Here is a 17,503-nt window from a genome sequence, read left to right as displayed (position 1 = left end):
GACGACTTATATACATGGTCAATAAACAACCCTCTGCTTCAACTAACTCGCATATGTCTGCAGTTACCTTTTCTGTGTCACGCCACGTAGCGGAAGTTTTAAAAGACAATTATTTCTCCATCTGGAGGAATGTAAACAGAGGGGAAGAAGGGGCTAATGACGCGTGAAGAATCTGAATACATTTTTCATGAGCTGCCTTGCATTTTAAAATCCGAAGCAGCAAGCACACCAGGCTGCGGAGAACAGACATTGGATGTGAAGACTCGAGGGCTTCTGGGGGAAGGAAGCAGAAGACGTTATCCACCCAGGTGCTTCGGTGGACTGACCCCCCCCCCCCCCCCGTCCTCACTTTCCTTTAGAGACCGATTGACGTGTGGTGGTAATGATCTGTCACTTCCCCTCATGAAAATGGAATACACTGCAATGAATATAGACATTTTCGACGTACAGGGATAAAATATATTTCACATGAATGCTGTTTTTAAGAATAGTGGCAGTAATTTGTATATTCCCAGGTACTATAAAGTGTTGGGACACATTGATAATGTATCACATTTTAATATACTGGAGCATATTCCATTTCCACAAGGGTTACGGCAAGCTAGAGTAGGGAGGTGGCCAGATTGGAGAGTGACTCCTCCCAAGTTCTCCAGCTGAGCACCCCTGGCTGTGGATAAGAGGCCTGGGGTATCTTGGCGCATGGGGCGACCCTCCTTCCCATCCCCACATCCTGCCGCTGTAGGGATGAGAGTTCACTCCGCTGCCTCTCTGTGGCTCTGCAGCTCTGCATGAAACTCAGAGGAAACTGAGAATCGGGGGAGCCGTTAGCCTGACATATTGAGCCCAAATGGCTGAGTGCGCTCAGATCAGCACTGGAGGTGTGTGTGTGTGTGGGTGGGAGCATGTGTGTGTGTGTGTGCGTCCTTGAGATGGTGTGCAATAGAAATGATCAAAAATGCAATTTCCTGTGTCAAGCTGGACTCAGACAGTCCCAAGGAAAGTTGGCTAGGTGAAACACATTAGCATTAATTCTTAGCCCCTTTTTTTCCCTGTATATTTTTGATTATAAATATATGAAATGCAGCTTTAGTCTGTGTGAGCCATTATCCTTTGGAGTGCTGCCTGTTTGCCATTTCTTTCTCTTGTAAGGGGGAATCTAGTGGCAGGTTTGTTTTAGAGCTCAGCGTTAATGGAGGCAGACACCTGAGCCAGAGACCAGTTCCTCTGCTTTTACCCGGCTGCAGGACAGACAGACACACATACAGATGGACACACAGCCGAGCACCAGACAGGCATGTCAAACCAGCCTATTACTGTGGCCTTTCACTCACTCACTCACACACTCACTCACTCATTCACAAACATGTACATGTGACACAGATGTACAGTACGTATGTGCACGAACATTCGCAGATTCTCTCTCTCACTCACACACACACGAGCTCAAACAGCATACGATTCCGACACACAGAGAAATACAGACAGCCTCTCTCTCCATCTCCTCCTCTCACTCACGCCCGCACACACACTACACAACCTCTAATCTGACAGCTGGTTGTGAAACAAGGCCGTGAGATATCAGTGCCTATTGATCTTCACCGTGTGTTTTTTACACAGGGCCATTTGTGTGAGGGAAATGAGTTATGAATCCTGGACATGTTGAGACGTTTCCTGTGATCTAAAAGGGCAGACATGTGAGAGGTGTTATATTGCACTCTGGAACAGGACTCATCTCCCTGCAGTGACATATAAGACAGGGATTAATAGCCATTCTTAACCCCAGAGTGGCCAATGGATTACCGCAGAGCAAATTAAATTAAGTGGCTTTTACTAGATATAAAAATGCAGTCTCCACTGCATTATTCTGTCATATGGATTTCTGACATGAAATGTGTCCCTCAATATTACCTGTCCTGCTGTAAATCACTCAAAAAAGCACAACTCTGAAGTGCCCTCAATCTTTTAATACCCGGTCCGTGCTCTTCTCAGCGTACACGCAGTACCGGGCACAGCCAGCAGAGGGAGCGTGAGTGAGCCGAGTTCTCGTGTGATTTGCAGCGCCTTGCAGAGCGGCTTTTGTCCGGTTCCACGCACTCGACAGGTCTGTGAGAGCCACGCGCAGGACCCCCCCTGCTGCAGTCAGCAGGAGCTGGGCAAGGTCAGCAGGGCCACGCCACGACCCGCACGGTGACCGCAGGCTGACCGTACTCGCACTCACCGGCGCTGACTGTGATGGCCTCGATGAACTGGTCCCTCCAGCTGTTCGTCCCCACCAACAGGGCCAGGTTGGTCTTCTTAATCAGTTTATCCACTGTGTTCTGTGGAGAGCAGAATACTGACATTTCAATACACAGCATAGCGGCTGGTTAAATAAGACCAGGACAGGCAAAAGACACTAAACAGACACTTTTTTTTTTTTTTTTTTTTACAAAATACAAAACACCAATACTACAGTACAGTCAACGTGTTCGAGGCGTAGGCTGCATTTCAGCTTCCACACAGTTAAACTGTAACCAAAAACAGCCCAAAAGAGGCAATTAGCCTTTATGACAAACTAAATGAATACATGAAAAGAATATTTCAAATGCATAAATACCCTAGGGACTGATCATTTTCATTGCTGTGCTGTAAGTGCACCTGCCAGAGTAAGCACATTATAACAACTTGCATAGCTCCACATATTTATAATCTTCTAAAGACCATGAAGTAAACGATCTGAATCAACTTTTTAATATTTTTGAGAGAGCCATAAAAAGGACCGTTAGGTGCAAATTGAAATTAAATGATATGCCGACCTCAGAATATGTGCCACTGATGATCAACAACCTAAATCTTCAACACTGTAAGCATTCAGGACGCATTTTCTGCATCAGTGAAGATAGCGGGACGCTGTACGTCTGAAGTGCATATCCAGTACAGACAAACAAAATTTATTTAAAAAAGCAGTGATTTAAAGGGTTTGATCCTCAAATTGCTAGCTGGATAAAAGCTATGCCCAAACCAGAGGAATACAAAAAATAATCAATGTTTCAAATTGAACGGAACTGCACACATTACAGATGGACTAAAATAAATGGAACTTCATCTACAATTGTTTCTACATGTATTACAGAAAGTGACAGCAGTTTGAGTGATGGAAGATGCAGTACAATGGATGGTGGGCAGAAAATGGAGAGTGGTCACCCAGTGATAAGTCAAGCCCCCTCATCCTACAGACTCGTTACTGTAAATGGTTAACTCAGAAGGTCCTCTGCAGCCATAGGATCTCTGTTACTGTGCCTGTCTGCTCGCTTCACAACAGAGCGCGCTGACTCAGCAATTCTCTCCCCTGCAATAAGGGAAGGCCTGCTAGCAGCTTAGCTTCTGTACTGAGGTCATGGGCTTTATGGAAATTGAGCACAGTGCTGTATTGCAAATATGTGGACTTTCGGGGAAATATAGAGCTGGTTCCACGGAAACAGATTAAGCTTAGACCTTGTCTAAATAGACTTTTGCATGATGAATCTCCATTCAAAACGTAATATAGTCTAGGACTAAGCTAAATCTGTGTCTGGCCCACAAGGATATATTTTCCAAGGATATGTTTTTTTTTTTTTCCTGGATATTTTGATCCATGAAGGAGTTTGCACATCGTGGACTGGTTTCTGGAATATGGGGGATACAGAGGCAGACCCCTCCGCATGTACATGTGTTAACGGTTAATGGCTAGTGGTTTTTCATTTTCACTTAGATCTGTAAGCAAGAAGTCATAGCCGTGGTATATTGTTATTTTATCATTGCTGTTAACCAACACTTTTATAAAGAGGTATATACATTTCAGTAAAGGTAGACAATTAACTGTATCTAATGTTTCAGAAATGGGCATCTTATACCTCACATTTTATATAACCACATATTTCAGGAAGTGAATTTAAATATAAATAAATATAATTCCAGGACGTTGTTGAAATTCTGGTATGTTTTCCATAGATTTTATTTTTCTCGATATAAGATTTGCAAAGGTTCTCATATATTCATATATTCATGCATCTCCGATGCATATTATCCAACACATTTCAAAATGGTTGAAGTCACAGCTCCTGAGACCAAGCATTAGAAGTTCCTGTGAACACTCGAGATGGGCATAAGTGCACTTAAATCACTGAAAAACCTGCTTCCTTATGACATCCTGGCACTCTGGATTATCTTTCAGCAGCAGCCACCAACTTCCCTTGCATGGGCTTGAGGATATAAATCTTTATGTGCAATATCGTATGATAACTTTTACTGTCCGTTTCCAAGGAATTCATTTAGCAACTGTAGGTCAGCACAGAAACACCAAGGCAACCACGCAAGTACACACTTAGCAGTGATTACCAGAACAGTGGGAGGCATCAATCTTTTCCGTGATGAAGAGTCTGTGTGTGTGTGTGTGTGTGTGTGTGCGTGTGTGTGTGAGTGTGAGTGAGAGAGAGAGAATGAGTGGAGAGATAGAGTGTGTGTGTGTGTGTGTGTGCGTGTGTGTGTGTGTGTGTGTGTGTGTGTGTGAGAGAGAGACAGGACAGAGAGGACAGTTGATGTGTAAGATTGAGAGAGAGGGAGAAAGAGAGGGAAAGAGAGATGGAGAAAGCGAGGGAGAAAGAGGGAGAGAGAGAAAGCGGGGGAGAGAGGGAGAAAGAGAGGGAGAGAGATAGAGAACTTGAGGGAGAGAGGGAGAGGGAAAAAGAGAGGAAGAGATGGAGAAAGAGAGAGAAAGTGTGGGAGGGAAGGGGAGAAAAAGAGGGAGAGAGATGGAGTAAATGAGGGAGAGAGAGAGAGATAGGGAGAGGGAAAAGGAGAGGGAGAAAGAGCGGGAGAGAGAGAAATATAGGTTGGATAAATTATTTAAAAAGACTGAGAGCAGAAAGCCTGTGGGCACACCTTGAACTCGTAGGACTCCTCGATGATCACTTCCAGCTTGACGTGGTCTCCCAGCATTGGTCGGCCCATCTCCGCGATCCGCCGCTCTTCCTCATCCTTCCCTGTCAGGGGCTCCTCTTCCTCACCCTCCACGTCCTCTGTAAGACAGAGCGGCAAAGGTCAAATCGTCACCAAGGACATCACCACCCACCCTGTACCTGGGACACACCCAGGGAGGGGCTAGCAAGGAGAAACATCACGAGACCTCCACCACGTTCACAAACAAACACAAACTTAACAAAGGCTTGAATACTGTATTAGGAGGGTTAGGAAACAGACACATGCACATGCACACACACAGCCATTTGTACTGCAATCAAATCAGTTTGATACAACTTTCCAGATTTTCTTCCTAAAACTAGTACACAGCAACTACTAACTTGCCTCGATAGCTCGACACTTGAGAGAGGTCATGCCTAAAGCCAAAGACTGAGACTGCCAGTCCATTTGCCTGTCCACTGTCAGTGTATGGAAATGCCAACCCCGCTTTAAATGCTTCCTTCTGTCCTCCTGCTTAAACAGGCCTGCTGCTGGACCCAATCTATGGTACTTATATCTATGGTAAAGAACTTCCTGTCTGCAATAGCATAACATGGGCATGTGCAGTCAGACATAAATGGAGGCTTTCTCTCGTACAAATAAGTGAGACGTCTTTTCTAGTGTTCCCAGCCAGAGTATTCTATTTTTGTATGGGGTGTGTATTCGTGCCTGAATATTACAGAGTAATTACAGAAATAAAACGTATATAAATACATTGAGCATTGGGGGAAAAAACACAGTGACCACATGACACAAGGCAAAAATAGTGGTTTGTTTTGAATCCACACATAGCTGTAACAATATCATTACAGTATTTCAATTCCCCAAGTTCATTTTCGTTCGAATAATAAAAATAACCCCTGTGGGCTGACTGACTGAGCTTTAATTACTTCAGCCTCCAGGTCCTTGGCCCGTCACAACAACTGCATGATTTCTAACCAGGAATAGCATAATTAAAAGGACTTTTTTTTGTGTGTTCGTAAGCAAGCTTGTACTTGTTTATTACTTCTATCCACTGAAATAAAGTCTTCCCTCGTAAGTGCCCACGAAATCCTATGGAGAGCTTTACTCCTCAGCCATCAAAAATAATTGAAAACGAGACTGACCTCAAGAAGATTAGTATGGAAGGAGCGATGGAGGAAAAATCACAAGGCACGAAGCAGCTAGCCCCAAGAACAAAATACAAAGCCAAGGGCAAATAGAGCAAGGGAAGCTCTCCTCGGCCTAAGGGCCCTACAGCGATCCCATTTTCATAGGTTTGCTCCTGAAAACTGATGTGCACTAACTGGGATGCATTAGAGTGCTCCTGCAAGGGCAGAACATCTTACCACACGTCCACATTATGGATAGCATGGAGGATATGTTTTGCATACTGCCCGCTGTGTACTAAAATGTATGCACTAAACAAGTATGCTTATTTGATAGTAGATACTTTGAGGACACATAATTAGGAGGCTGTTTCAGACTTAGGTATGGAGCACGAGGATAGAGTATAGAGCATGGCCATTTGAGTGAGGCAGGCAGATGAGTTCATTATTGGTGAACACTGAACTCGAAAATCTGGTTACTTTTAATTGTGAGATTAGGGCAGTAGGGCTCTTGGAGTAAAGAAACATATTGGTTGGAGAACATTTAAGACTCCCTGAAGCCCCTTTCTGTTCCACACCACACTAACGGAAAAGGCTGGCCCCCACTGCAACACCCCAGTGTTACAATTAGCACCCAAACATCCAATTTAGAACCATGTGGTTTATTATAAAGACCCTGTCTCTGGGTGAGAGGGACCCACTGCAATCTCCAGTCTACCTGGGGAACAGCTTTCAGAGCTGTCTCCAGAGGTACATTAGCTAACCTCAGCAGGTTATGGAGGGGAATGGGCAAGTTTATGGAGTGGGGGAAAACACAAAACTCAAGTAAGAAACAAACAAAGGAAGATTCTTTTCTGATGTCACTTCTTTAAGAATGTTGCTTTTTTGAGGATGGAATTATACGGTTTGTGATACTATATTATTTCAGACATGAAATTATACAAGTAATTTATTAATATACAATAACACTCATGTCATTTAAGTTATTATGGCTGCAGAAAATATTATTTGGTAAATCACTGGTAAAATGACTTTTTTAAAGCAGTCCCAAATATTGTGTACATTACCATAATAATAAAACGTAGCCTGGATTAAAAATGATGAAAATATTATGCAGCACAAATTAGTGTTTGCACTGCATATTAAAAATGTAAAAATCACGGTATCCGTCAGTTAAACTCTATTCTGTGCCATTTTGAATCAGCATCCATATTCAATATAAAAACAGCAGCATATATCTCTAAATTATGACAAAGCCCTTCTATAAGTACATAGCATGCAGGGCTCAGCCGCTGGAATCAGCCAGATAAACCCAGAATGAATTTCATTAACTAAAGGTAAATCAAGAGCAATGGCATCAAGGGCCGCACCTGCTCTAAATCAAACGCTGCAGAGTCATTCTCAGCCCGAGGAGAGGATTCTGGGAACTTATGTACAACACCAGTCCTTCCCCTGGGACAGATTTCAAAGGTTTCCTATCATCCCTGCTCTTGCCTGCTCTCTCTCTTACAGAGCCCGGCTTTTGGGATCTTCAGCGTACCGCACATCTGTTACCCCCCCTCCGGAAAGTTCCGCAGAACTCTCTCACCCCCACCTTCATCCCTGGATGAGCCATTAGACACACCCGGTTTAAAGCGCCCCTCTGAAGTGCAGATTTGCAGGTGATTTGCCAAAGTGCTTGGCTCGTCAATGCACTCCCTGCACAGAGTCAGGCCTGGCAACCCTCCAGGCCTCCATTTGGCTGATTAGTTCAAACATTTTCATTTACTTATTCTTTTTTTTTCTTTCTTGTGAGCCTTTACAGTTCCTTAGTTTTTTTCCAATTTCCCATTAACAGCTGTTCGGTCTGTCTCGCTGCCCCTCGATTAAAGCGGCCAGATGGACTATGGTCTTCACAGGTTCCGCCATTTTGTTTTGGGTAAAAAAATGATGACACAATGGTTTAAGTGTGAAGAATATGTACAGCGCTGTGTCATTGTGTATTCTGCTGACCTCCCCTCTTCTGCAGCCAGGAATGAGTTTAACATATAAGGACAGCTTGGCGAAAGAGGCAGTTCTGGGATTTAGAACCAGAACATTACTGGACATGCCCTTTAAAATGTCTACTGACATTATGTTTTCTATCATGTTCCCAAAACTCCACCACCCTATCACCACGGTAGCATCTACTTACAGTATTTAAGAGCGCACGTAAATTATTTAAATTTCATTAAATAGGAGTACGGACATGGCCACCTCATAGTAGAACATCTGATATCAGACCATGAGGCGTGTGTTCTGTCATCCAAAACATGGCAGTATTTTCAGTTCTATTACTGGAACCATGCATAGTAATCTTAATGAAAAAGGAAAATGAAATCTAATTACCTATGTGTGCTCAGCTGGAACCAGAGTGTATGCATATAAACCACTGGAACTTCCCTTCGACTGTGAAATACAGTGTGTCCACTTGCCAACTAACAGAAGTAGAAGCCTTGATGAGCATATTTAGCATACTGTTAACATATAAAATATAACAGATATTAGCAGCACCGATGTCTATGGTTCAATAGGAAATAATATAGGCTGCTTTGTGAGTGTGTTAAAGCATATGTATTTGTGTTCTTTTGAGTGGATATTGTGTGTATGCACGTACGTCTCTGTGTGTATGCTTGTGTCTGTGTGCATTTGTGTGTATGTTTGTTTCTGTATGTGTGTTTACGTGTGTGTCTCTGTGTGCGTATGCATGCATGTTGCTGTGCGTATGTTTGTGTCTGTGTGCGTTTGTATGTATGTGTATATGCGTGTGTCTGTGCGTGTGCGTGTAATGACGGAGAGGGAAGGGCTCTCAGCTCTACAGGGAAATGGGCAGGATGCCTCTCTGTTTGGCAGGCCACTCAACATCAACGTTACTAAAACGGTCTTCAGGGTTTGGTCTTAAGGTCAAGAAGAGGGAAATCAATGCCCAGGCAGTGTGGATTGATTCGTTTGGGGGATAGTGCAGCGTGTGTGTGTGTGTGTGTGTGTGAGGGTGCAGGCGCCACGGTCTTTTAAATTTCTGCCAGCCATCAGGGAAAAGACAGCCACAACAAAATCTTATCATTTGCTGTGTGCTGACGGTACTCAGCCCCAGAGTAAAGCACATCACCGTGAGCAGCCTGCAGTCACAGGGACTCCAGGCTGTCCGTACTCTGCTGTCCTCACTGCGGCTGTGAAGACACGCAGGGCTACTGGAGGAAAACCGCCATTCCCCAGAGTTGTCGTTTTTACACACGAGCACAGCGCGCGGTCGAGATCACCGTGAAAACACGCCGGGGGAGATGCACCGCGCTGGGTTCTGTTGGTGGGTTAATCCTCACAGTTCTGCTCAAACAGAAGCCAGACGTGGGGGTCAGGCAGGGCTGGTTGCCTCAGCATTGGTCTCTGTGGTGTGTGTTTGGGCTTAAAGCTGCGGTATACATACATCCCTGAGTTCTTTCTTTTATCTCCATCCGCTCTTTTGTTGTACAGTGGTGCAAGCGAATGTTACTTCCGAACATTTCACCACAATAAAGGCCAATAATTAACATACAAAAAATGTTAAATATTCTAGAGACGTGGATAAAACAAAAATTCATCGGAATCCACAAAACAACACTACAAAAAACATTCAAATACTGCATCAACATTTGAAAATGTCAGTACGTGAAAAGGCAAAGGGGGCTTTTAATTGCTGGCTCTGTAATCACAGTGATTGGTGTAGCTATTCGGAAAATGTTGAAATGACCTTCAGAAATAACAAAAGATTTAATTGCAGCATTTTCTCTGACTTGTGTTAGCAGTAGTTAATCGGTCTGCATAATTTGCATTAAAATGTGTTCATGTTCATGACAATGTTAAATACATACAGCTAAAATGATCAATCAGTCTTAAATACTTGTAATAGCCAAAGCACTTACATGTCACCACATAGGGTATCAGTGTAAAAACATCTAAAGCACCTATTAACAGCAAACAACAATCTGAAGCAACAACAAAACAAATTCCACTTTGGAAAAAAAATATATTTCATGCTTGAGAAAAAAAAAATCCCAGAAAAAAAGCTTACCAGGTTCATGCGGCAATACAGCTGACAAGAACATAACGGAAACACAGACACAAAGTCAGAAAAGTAGGAAGGAGGAAAAAAAGGAAAATCTGAAAGAAAAACAACATAAGCTGTTGTCAGAATGCATCAGTCACATGGAAGAGAGAGGCATGCTGGGAAAAGGTGTTTTGTAGTTTTTCTATCAGGTTTTGTAGTTTCTGGAGCACTGGTCAGTTTTTTAGGCATCTACACTTCATGTGTGTGTTTTCATTCAGACACAAATGACCAAAGGAGACTTTATAATGATAGAAATAGGGATGAATTATATAATGGGTCTATAGTATGGATCGTTCTTAATCAAGTGACAATTCACGTGTTGGAGAACAAGCGGCCATAGCAATATCAGTTTTAATATAAAGTCTGGAAGACGCGAGGAAATAACGTTTTCACTGTTAATTAAGCACTCTTTACATCCAAAAGAGTTAGGATATAACCAGTTATCTAGGATATATAAGTAGTGCCACACCATTTATTAGCTGATTTTGTTATAAAGTACCTTGTAGCTGAGCTAGTTTGGACTTTACACATGGTAAAACTGGTCCTTTTTCAGATCACTGGTTAGCTTGAATATGAGGAGTTATATAACAGGCCGCATAAAAAGAAAGCTTAAGTAATCCGAACAAACTCATATATATAAAAAAAATTCTTGTGTAAGATTTTGCCTACTTATATTTGAAATCCACCTTGCTCTTCTTACTGTTGACAACCTACAATTTTCTTATTCCTGGTGGGTAATAATCTTTGGCAAATGAAAAAAATGACTTGTCTCTCTCCCGATCAGCTCAATTTGAGCAACCATAAACTGTGCAGAAATTAATCATAATGAATCTGTGTTATCGCTGTATTTATATGCTTTGTCGTTGACCTGAGATTTAATACATTGAAAAATACATTGAGTTCTACGGGTAGCTTGTCCACCAACATAGCAGATGAGTCAAGGTCACATGGTCTGTGACGTGTATTTAGAACGATCCATAGAAGGTTAGATTGGGGAAGGTTAGGGTAGATAACTTACCAGAAATACCTAATAAATATACGTAACAGAATCTGACATGCTACATTGTGAAAGCGTTGAAGTGCTATAAGAAGCAACCAACAATGAACAATCCTGCGCTTCCATGGACCGGACTATTAACGTCACTGTCATCTCAAACCGGATCAAACCGGACCCATGTCTCCCCTTGCAGTCAGCATTCCTGAGAAACAGTTTGTTGTTGGGGAAAATGGCATGTGTGACATCACTTTTATTTTGGCTATGTATGGTTTGTGGCAAACTCAAGTGTTTCAGATTCGTCAGAAGAAATGCTTATCGGGGGAATAAATTACTTTGAGGATAGTGGCTGTTTGCTGTATGCCTTTTAAAGACTTCTGTCGCAAACCTTCAAACTAACTGTTCTAAAAGTCTGCAATAATAAATGAAAACAAATCACTATTCTTAGCAGACCTCAAAAGGAAAACAGAGGCATTTAATTATGGACTTACTTGTTCTAAACTGTCATTTGTTGCCGATTCTTTGTGATATTTTCTCCAGAGGTCTGCAGTAATTCACGGAGTACATCTGTACTGGAGCCAGGAGACGCACTGCTCAAAGACAGGCATCTCAGGGTGGAACAACACTCTGTTTTTTGGTCTTTTTTTCTCCACATTGAAACATAATAAAGAAATGGCAACTGTTCAATTATGAATTCCTCCAGTGCCGGGCTGGGATTCTACATGGATCACAACGCTGCATCTCTAACCCTGCTTTTAAAAGACGTTAATATCATCATTTTGTGCGGCGATGTGAATGCAGTTTTTCACTTTAACCAACATTTAGAGAATAACGCAATTCCTTCGATGACTTGCAGTTTGTTGCACTAATAACTCATGGATTTGTTTTATTGAAAATAAAATCCCTCAAAAAACTACATTGCTGGTTTGGGAAACCCAGTTGTCATGCTTTATTAATAAAAGAATTGTAGTGGTTTAAAAAAAGAACACGCAGTTAAAGTAAATTATAAATGGCTTTTCATTCTCGGTTTGCCATATGCAAGCGCAAAGGATCTGTCTGTAATTGCTTCCATAAATGACAGAGTAAATAGATTATCATCGCTTATGATGCAGATGGTTGCATATTAGCAGCTGGATAAATATTTATTTTTCTGTAAAACATTTCCTTTTACGACCGAGTCCAGCAAGGATAATCACATCGTAAACGTGTAATCTCCTTGTCTTCAAAAACACGAGATGTACTTTTATGAAACTGGGCTTTGATCATTTTTAATGGCACGGAGGTCCCCGTACCGTTAATATCATTCTCTATATGAACAGCGGGTGTTATATTTGAAAAAGAATGTTCCAATCTTCACCTCATAATTTTCATCAATGCTTGTCTTGTAATCACTGCTTCAGATATATATTTTTTAATCAGTTACAGTGAATACTGTAGGCCTTATTGCTGAATAAATCTTTGTGTTCAAGCTGGTGCGATGCATTATTAGCAATTATCTATTCCGATGAGCTTATTCCTCCAGTCTCTGCCAGGTGGGGTACGAGTTATTTTGGAAACTGTCATTGTTCTGTGGTGGAGAAGAAGACGAATGGCCTATGGTAGATTTACTGGAATAAGGAGCTTCATTACATCATACAGCTCTGAAGAGCATGGCAGCCATGAGGGGAGAGATTGGAGCCATCACCCATAATGCCACTGACTCATGATCCTGTATTCATAAATCTGCAGAGTCAGGCACCGGTTACTGCCAACAGCATCAGTCTGGCCACTGATAGGCTGCCGGTGAACTGAGAGGCCTGCAGGGTCTGCTGATTTTCCTCGGGCCTTAGTTTAGTACATTTAACTAGCTTGACAAGGTTTCCTGGTTCTGTGTGTGATTTTAAGGTGAAAACAAAAAGCAACCACTCTGTGGCTCTCTGGAGCCAGGTTAAGAACCTTTCTTTAATGGGGTACGGCAGGGAAAGTCAAATCCGGCCCTCAAATCCAAATCCAGCCCTGTTTTTCAGTAGAAAGAGTGCGAATGACTGGCCTGGCTTCACACCTGACTCCCAGGTAAAGGGAGGGTGGGAAAGCAGCAGGGGGGTATGGGATATGCGCTGTTTGTGAGTGTGTTTCCGGAACTGTCCGGGACCAGAACGGAGACCAGAATGCCAGGAGAGAGAGAGGAAGCTGAGGGGAGAGAGACACAGACAGACACTAGAGAAGGTTCCGGAGAGGCCAGAAAGCGGTCTACGAGGCGGGGTTTTTGTTACGACCCGCTCGCTCTGTCACACCTGTCCACGGCCTTTCCCAATGCGGCTCCTGCAGCTCTATGTAGAAGTAGGACTGCTTATTGTACGTCTCGCGGTCGAGTATATTAATGGAAATGCTCTTCCTGTAAGGGGACACAAGACAACAACGGAGAGGGGGGGTTGGAATCATGCAGGTAAGGCACAGGCACGGTCGAGGTCCCGCTTCCCCCTCCCTTGGTCGCGTTTGTCGCGCCGGGCCCCCTCGGAGCAGGGCCGGGCGGGGCAGCGAGGTTCGGGAGGGGCCGTTACACATGCCGCACGGCGGAGCTCATGCCAGGAGGGGCTGGGGAGCCTATCACTGTCCAGAGGGTGTGGCTCTCCTTTAAGATTTTAAAAGAATCCTGCAGATTCTTGAGAATTTCAAACCGAACATTAACCGTTAAACCAAATTTTTATGTGACCTTTTTTTGTTTTTACCCGCACTCTGTCAGAATTTCCTGGTATTTTACTGGTGTTGTAAACACAATATCTTGCAACACCAGCACACATTCCCATTGAATGTGTTGAATGGCACTATAGATTTTCTGAGAAGAACTGCAGAGCATTGTATGGAATTATTATCAAGGTCAAACTGCTTGCGCTGGATAACAGTGCTCATCAAAGTGTTAGCTTCTCTGCTGCGTTTGCTCCCTCCTGGCGTGCTCCCCCTGGTGGCGCGGATGTGAACTGCGGCCTCGGAAACACACCCCACCTTTACTCTCACTCATGTCCACCAGGCGCGGCTCTCCGATCTCGAGGTAGAACGTCTTGTTTTTCTCATACTCCTCGTCATCAATTACTTTGACCTTTATAGTTTTGCTGAAACAGAAAACAGAGAATAGAGGTTGCAGGAGAGAGGGAGAGAGCGAGAAAGAGTGACAAAGCCACGGGAAAAAAAGAGGTGGAAAAAGAAGAAAAGGAGGGAAGCAAGGCATGCGAACACACAGGCGGTGGAGGGGTGGAGCTGATCAACACACACACCACAGTTCATTAGAGGCTCCTGATTGGCTCATCTTCCATAAAACATGCTACCTGTAAAACAGCACATCTCAGTATAAAGAAAATAAAAAACAATTTCCATTCATTCAATTCATCCCCTGAAATGAAATGAGGCTGTCACTGCACCAAAACGGCACAGCCCTACTCAAAGCATCAGGCCATTCATACTGCATGGCAGTCTGCCATAACCATGCAGGCATTTCAAGTATTTATTATTAAAATGCTGAAGTTAATTGGGGTCAAGCGTTACAGGACAGCTGGGCAGCCAGAGGGGTTTTACAATACCCCGGTAAGTAGTCAGCACCACCACCACGAACATGTGGGTTACACGTGAGGAGTAACTGGGAGAAAACGCCTGGAGACGCCACCTCAGTGGTTTTATTTCCTGCTTGAGGGGAATAGACCACTCCCCGCCTGACCTACGTTACCACCCCCCTGGAAACCAGGCGCGAAATGACCCCAGTCGCGACCCCGCCCCCTCCTTTTTGATACCCATCTGATAGTCTGGCCAGAAAAATGCTGAGGAGGCCACTTTTGCCAATTTGCATTCAAGCCATGGAACGATTGCCCACAGAGGCAAAAAACCTCCTCCCAGAAATACAACATCCCAGCATACAGCACAAGATATGGGTATATCTGGAGTTTAGTTTGCTGCTTCTTCTATGGTACCTTTTTCCATAGCTGCATTTTCAGCTGTGCGGTTGGGTCTGCCAGGCCCGGGAGATGAAGCTTCACCCGATTACCTCCCAGTTAACAGAGAGTGCTCTGTTTGATTCTCAGGACAGAAGTAACCCACCAAATTTAATGTGCAACCAATCTTGAAAAGCAAACCGAGTCAGCCGCACAGGGAGACAGATCTCCACCCACCAGCTAGCTACCGTGATGAGGATGTGTCCGGGTCATCCAATTCAGGATGCCCAAACTCCAAACAAACCACAACCCCACGGTCGCCTCGCTAAACCCGCGCCCAATGCAGTGATTGCAGTCCCCTCAGAAAGGTCTGTTTACTCGGAGATGGCAGAAAATGAATAACAATTAGCCGCGGGAGACTAAATGTTCAGATAAAATCAATATGCTGACTGTTCCAGGACCACACTAAATTTATACGCTGGTTTCCGTTTGGAAGAAGCCTGAGGCAGTAAAACAAGGTGCTGTCGGTCATCTTGTTTTGAGTTTGGCCTGACGCTGAGTGAGTCAGCTCTAAGTTGATTACATGTGCAGCCAAAGCACACACACATTGCGGCCCCCGGGCTAAGAGGCAGACAGCACCGGCCACCGCACAAACAGGGCAGGATAAACACATTAACAGTGCCTCGCCACGCTAAGACAAACAAACAAACAACTTTGAGATGTCCTTGCCACTTCCTGACGCACGGAGAATCCCGCTGTTCTCGCTGAACGGCTAACTGCACATCGCTTTCAGTGCTAATAAGGGCAGCAATCCCCACAGATTGAAAAGGAAGCTGCCATCCCTGTTCCAGCTGTGCACACAAAACAATGCTCACTGCATTACGTAAGAGCGACCTTACGTCTGGAGCTCTGTAACAGGATTCCAGTCTGGACATCGCCCTGCTGTCTCTCCAGAGAGATGCCGCGGCCCGATTTCTGGGCCCGGCTTGTGTTTTTGGGTACGGGTCGTCTCTTCTGTCAAACGTGTTTGTTTGCAGGGACTTCCAAGGCAACGCAAACCGCACCGCGCCCAAAGTAAACGCACTTTCGGGACACGACTCTGACGCAGCTCAGAGACTGAGGGGATACCTCGCTCCCTCTCGCGCTCGAACGTGGTTTCACAAACGCTCCGACGCCAACAGACGTCGAACCGCCAAGAGCACTGGTCTCTGAGGTAGGAAAAGACTTCACGGCGATATTGGCATGCAGGTTCCCTCTAGCTGGCAGCGCAGTGATTTAGCTGCCCGGAACTTTCTGGAACAGGGAAGCCTCAGGATAACCACAGCTGCTAGAAGTTGGCACCCACAACAATCTCACAAACACAGTGAAGAGGAAGCAGGTTCAAGTGCTATAGGGGACAGTCTCTCAGTCTCTCAGCTCTCAGGGGCTTAAACCTTAACTGCTGCCAAGAGTAAAATCTCTCGCTTTTTGTGCACATGCACTTGAAATAAAATGTTTATTATTGTGATTCGCACTACAACAGATGAACAGCATGTTTGTCATTATTCTGTCACTGTACCGTTGACATGCTTCTCAGTCTGACCATCAGATTATTTTTTCAGCATCACAATGAATTCCCATGACCCGAGCACAAGCACATGTGAGTCTTAGCCAACCCCCCCAGGCTGGAGTGTTCCTGTTCTTATTGTGGGATTAGCATTAGCATTAACATTAGCACAAAACAGCCAATGCAGAGCACTGACTATGCAACCGAATGCATACCAGTTGAGCACAGAGAAGTTTCGGATTCTAATACCTCTCTGTGCTCGACTGATCTTGCCTGGGGCAATTGAGCCAACCAAGATGCCCAGAAGGAGGGTTTTGTACTTTTTGAGAGTATTTAATAAACTAAAATATACCAGACAAGCTCAGTAAAGCATAAGTATTTGAATCCGAAGCAATTACGTATTATACCCAGGTCAGAGGAGTACATGTGGAGCTTTGCATTGGACACACACAAACCTTTACTATAATTAAGAACAAACTATTTGCTATTATAAAATGAAAAGGTGAAAGACTTTAAGTAAGCAGATTTTTCACAGGGCCTTTCTTGTTTCTCAGATGAATGTTCAGATGACAGAAGTGACATACTGCCTTTCACACAAGTATTCATGGAAAAGTAGACACTTTCCACTCTAAAGAGGAAAAGAAAATAGGACAGGCTGCAATTGTGTGCTTTTAGCACTACCTGAGAACTGACAGGTGGAGAATGCAAAAGTGACAGACTTAATATGCATGTGACAGCTACCACTAAGACACTGATTAATAAATAAATTATTTAATGCGCTGTATGAGTGCATCCATTTTTTTTCAGTCGCTAATTATGCATGGTACTGCATGAGCCCTCGTTTCCTTGGAAACACACTGTTTGGGGTATGTATACTTGGTGTAGATCGTTTCCAGA

The 17,503-nt window shown here is 43.9% G+C and overlaps 1 protein-coding gene across 2 annotated transcripts in view; it reads right to left on the bottom strand.

Moving 5' to 3' along the window:
• The window catches only part of LOC133118242 (sodium/calcium exchanger 1-like), a 131,904-nt gene that overhangs the window by 24,525 nt on the left and 89,876 nt on the right, over positions 1-17,503 (bottom strand). Inside the window, exons 3-5 of one of the 2 annotated variants that reach the window (XM_061228072.1) lie at positions 14,144-14,250; positions 4,900-5,036; positions 2,219-2,318 (exon numbers count right to left, since the gene is read on the bottom strand). In XM_061228072.1, the coding sequence (XP_061084056.1) occupies positions 2,219-2,318; positions 4,900-5,036; positions 14,144-14,250 (344 nt within the window). Of the gene's footprint in view, positions 1-2,218; positions 2,319-4,899; positions 5,037-13,434; positions 13,536-14,143; positions 14,251-17,503 lie in introns of both variants that reach the window. The other variant, XM_061228073.1, reaches the window with a different exon arrangement.

The sequence above is a fragment of the Conger conger genome, chromosome 18 (assembly GCF_963514075.1).
Source record: "Conger conger chromosome 18, fConCon1.1, whole genome shotgun sequence".
NCBI classification, from domain to species: Eukaryota; Metazoa; Chordata; class Actinopteri; order Anguilliformes; family Congridae; genus Conger; species Conger conger.
This window is presented reverse-complemented; position numbering and strand designations above follow the sequence as displayed.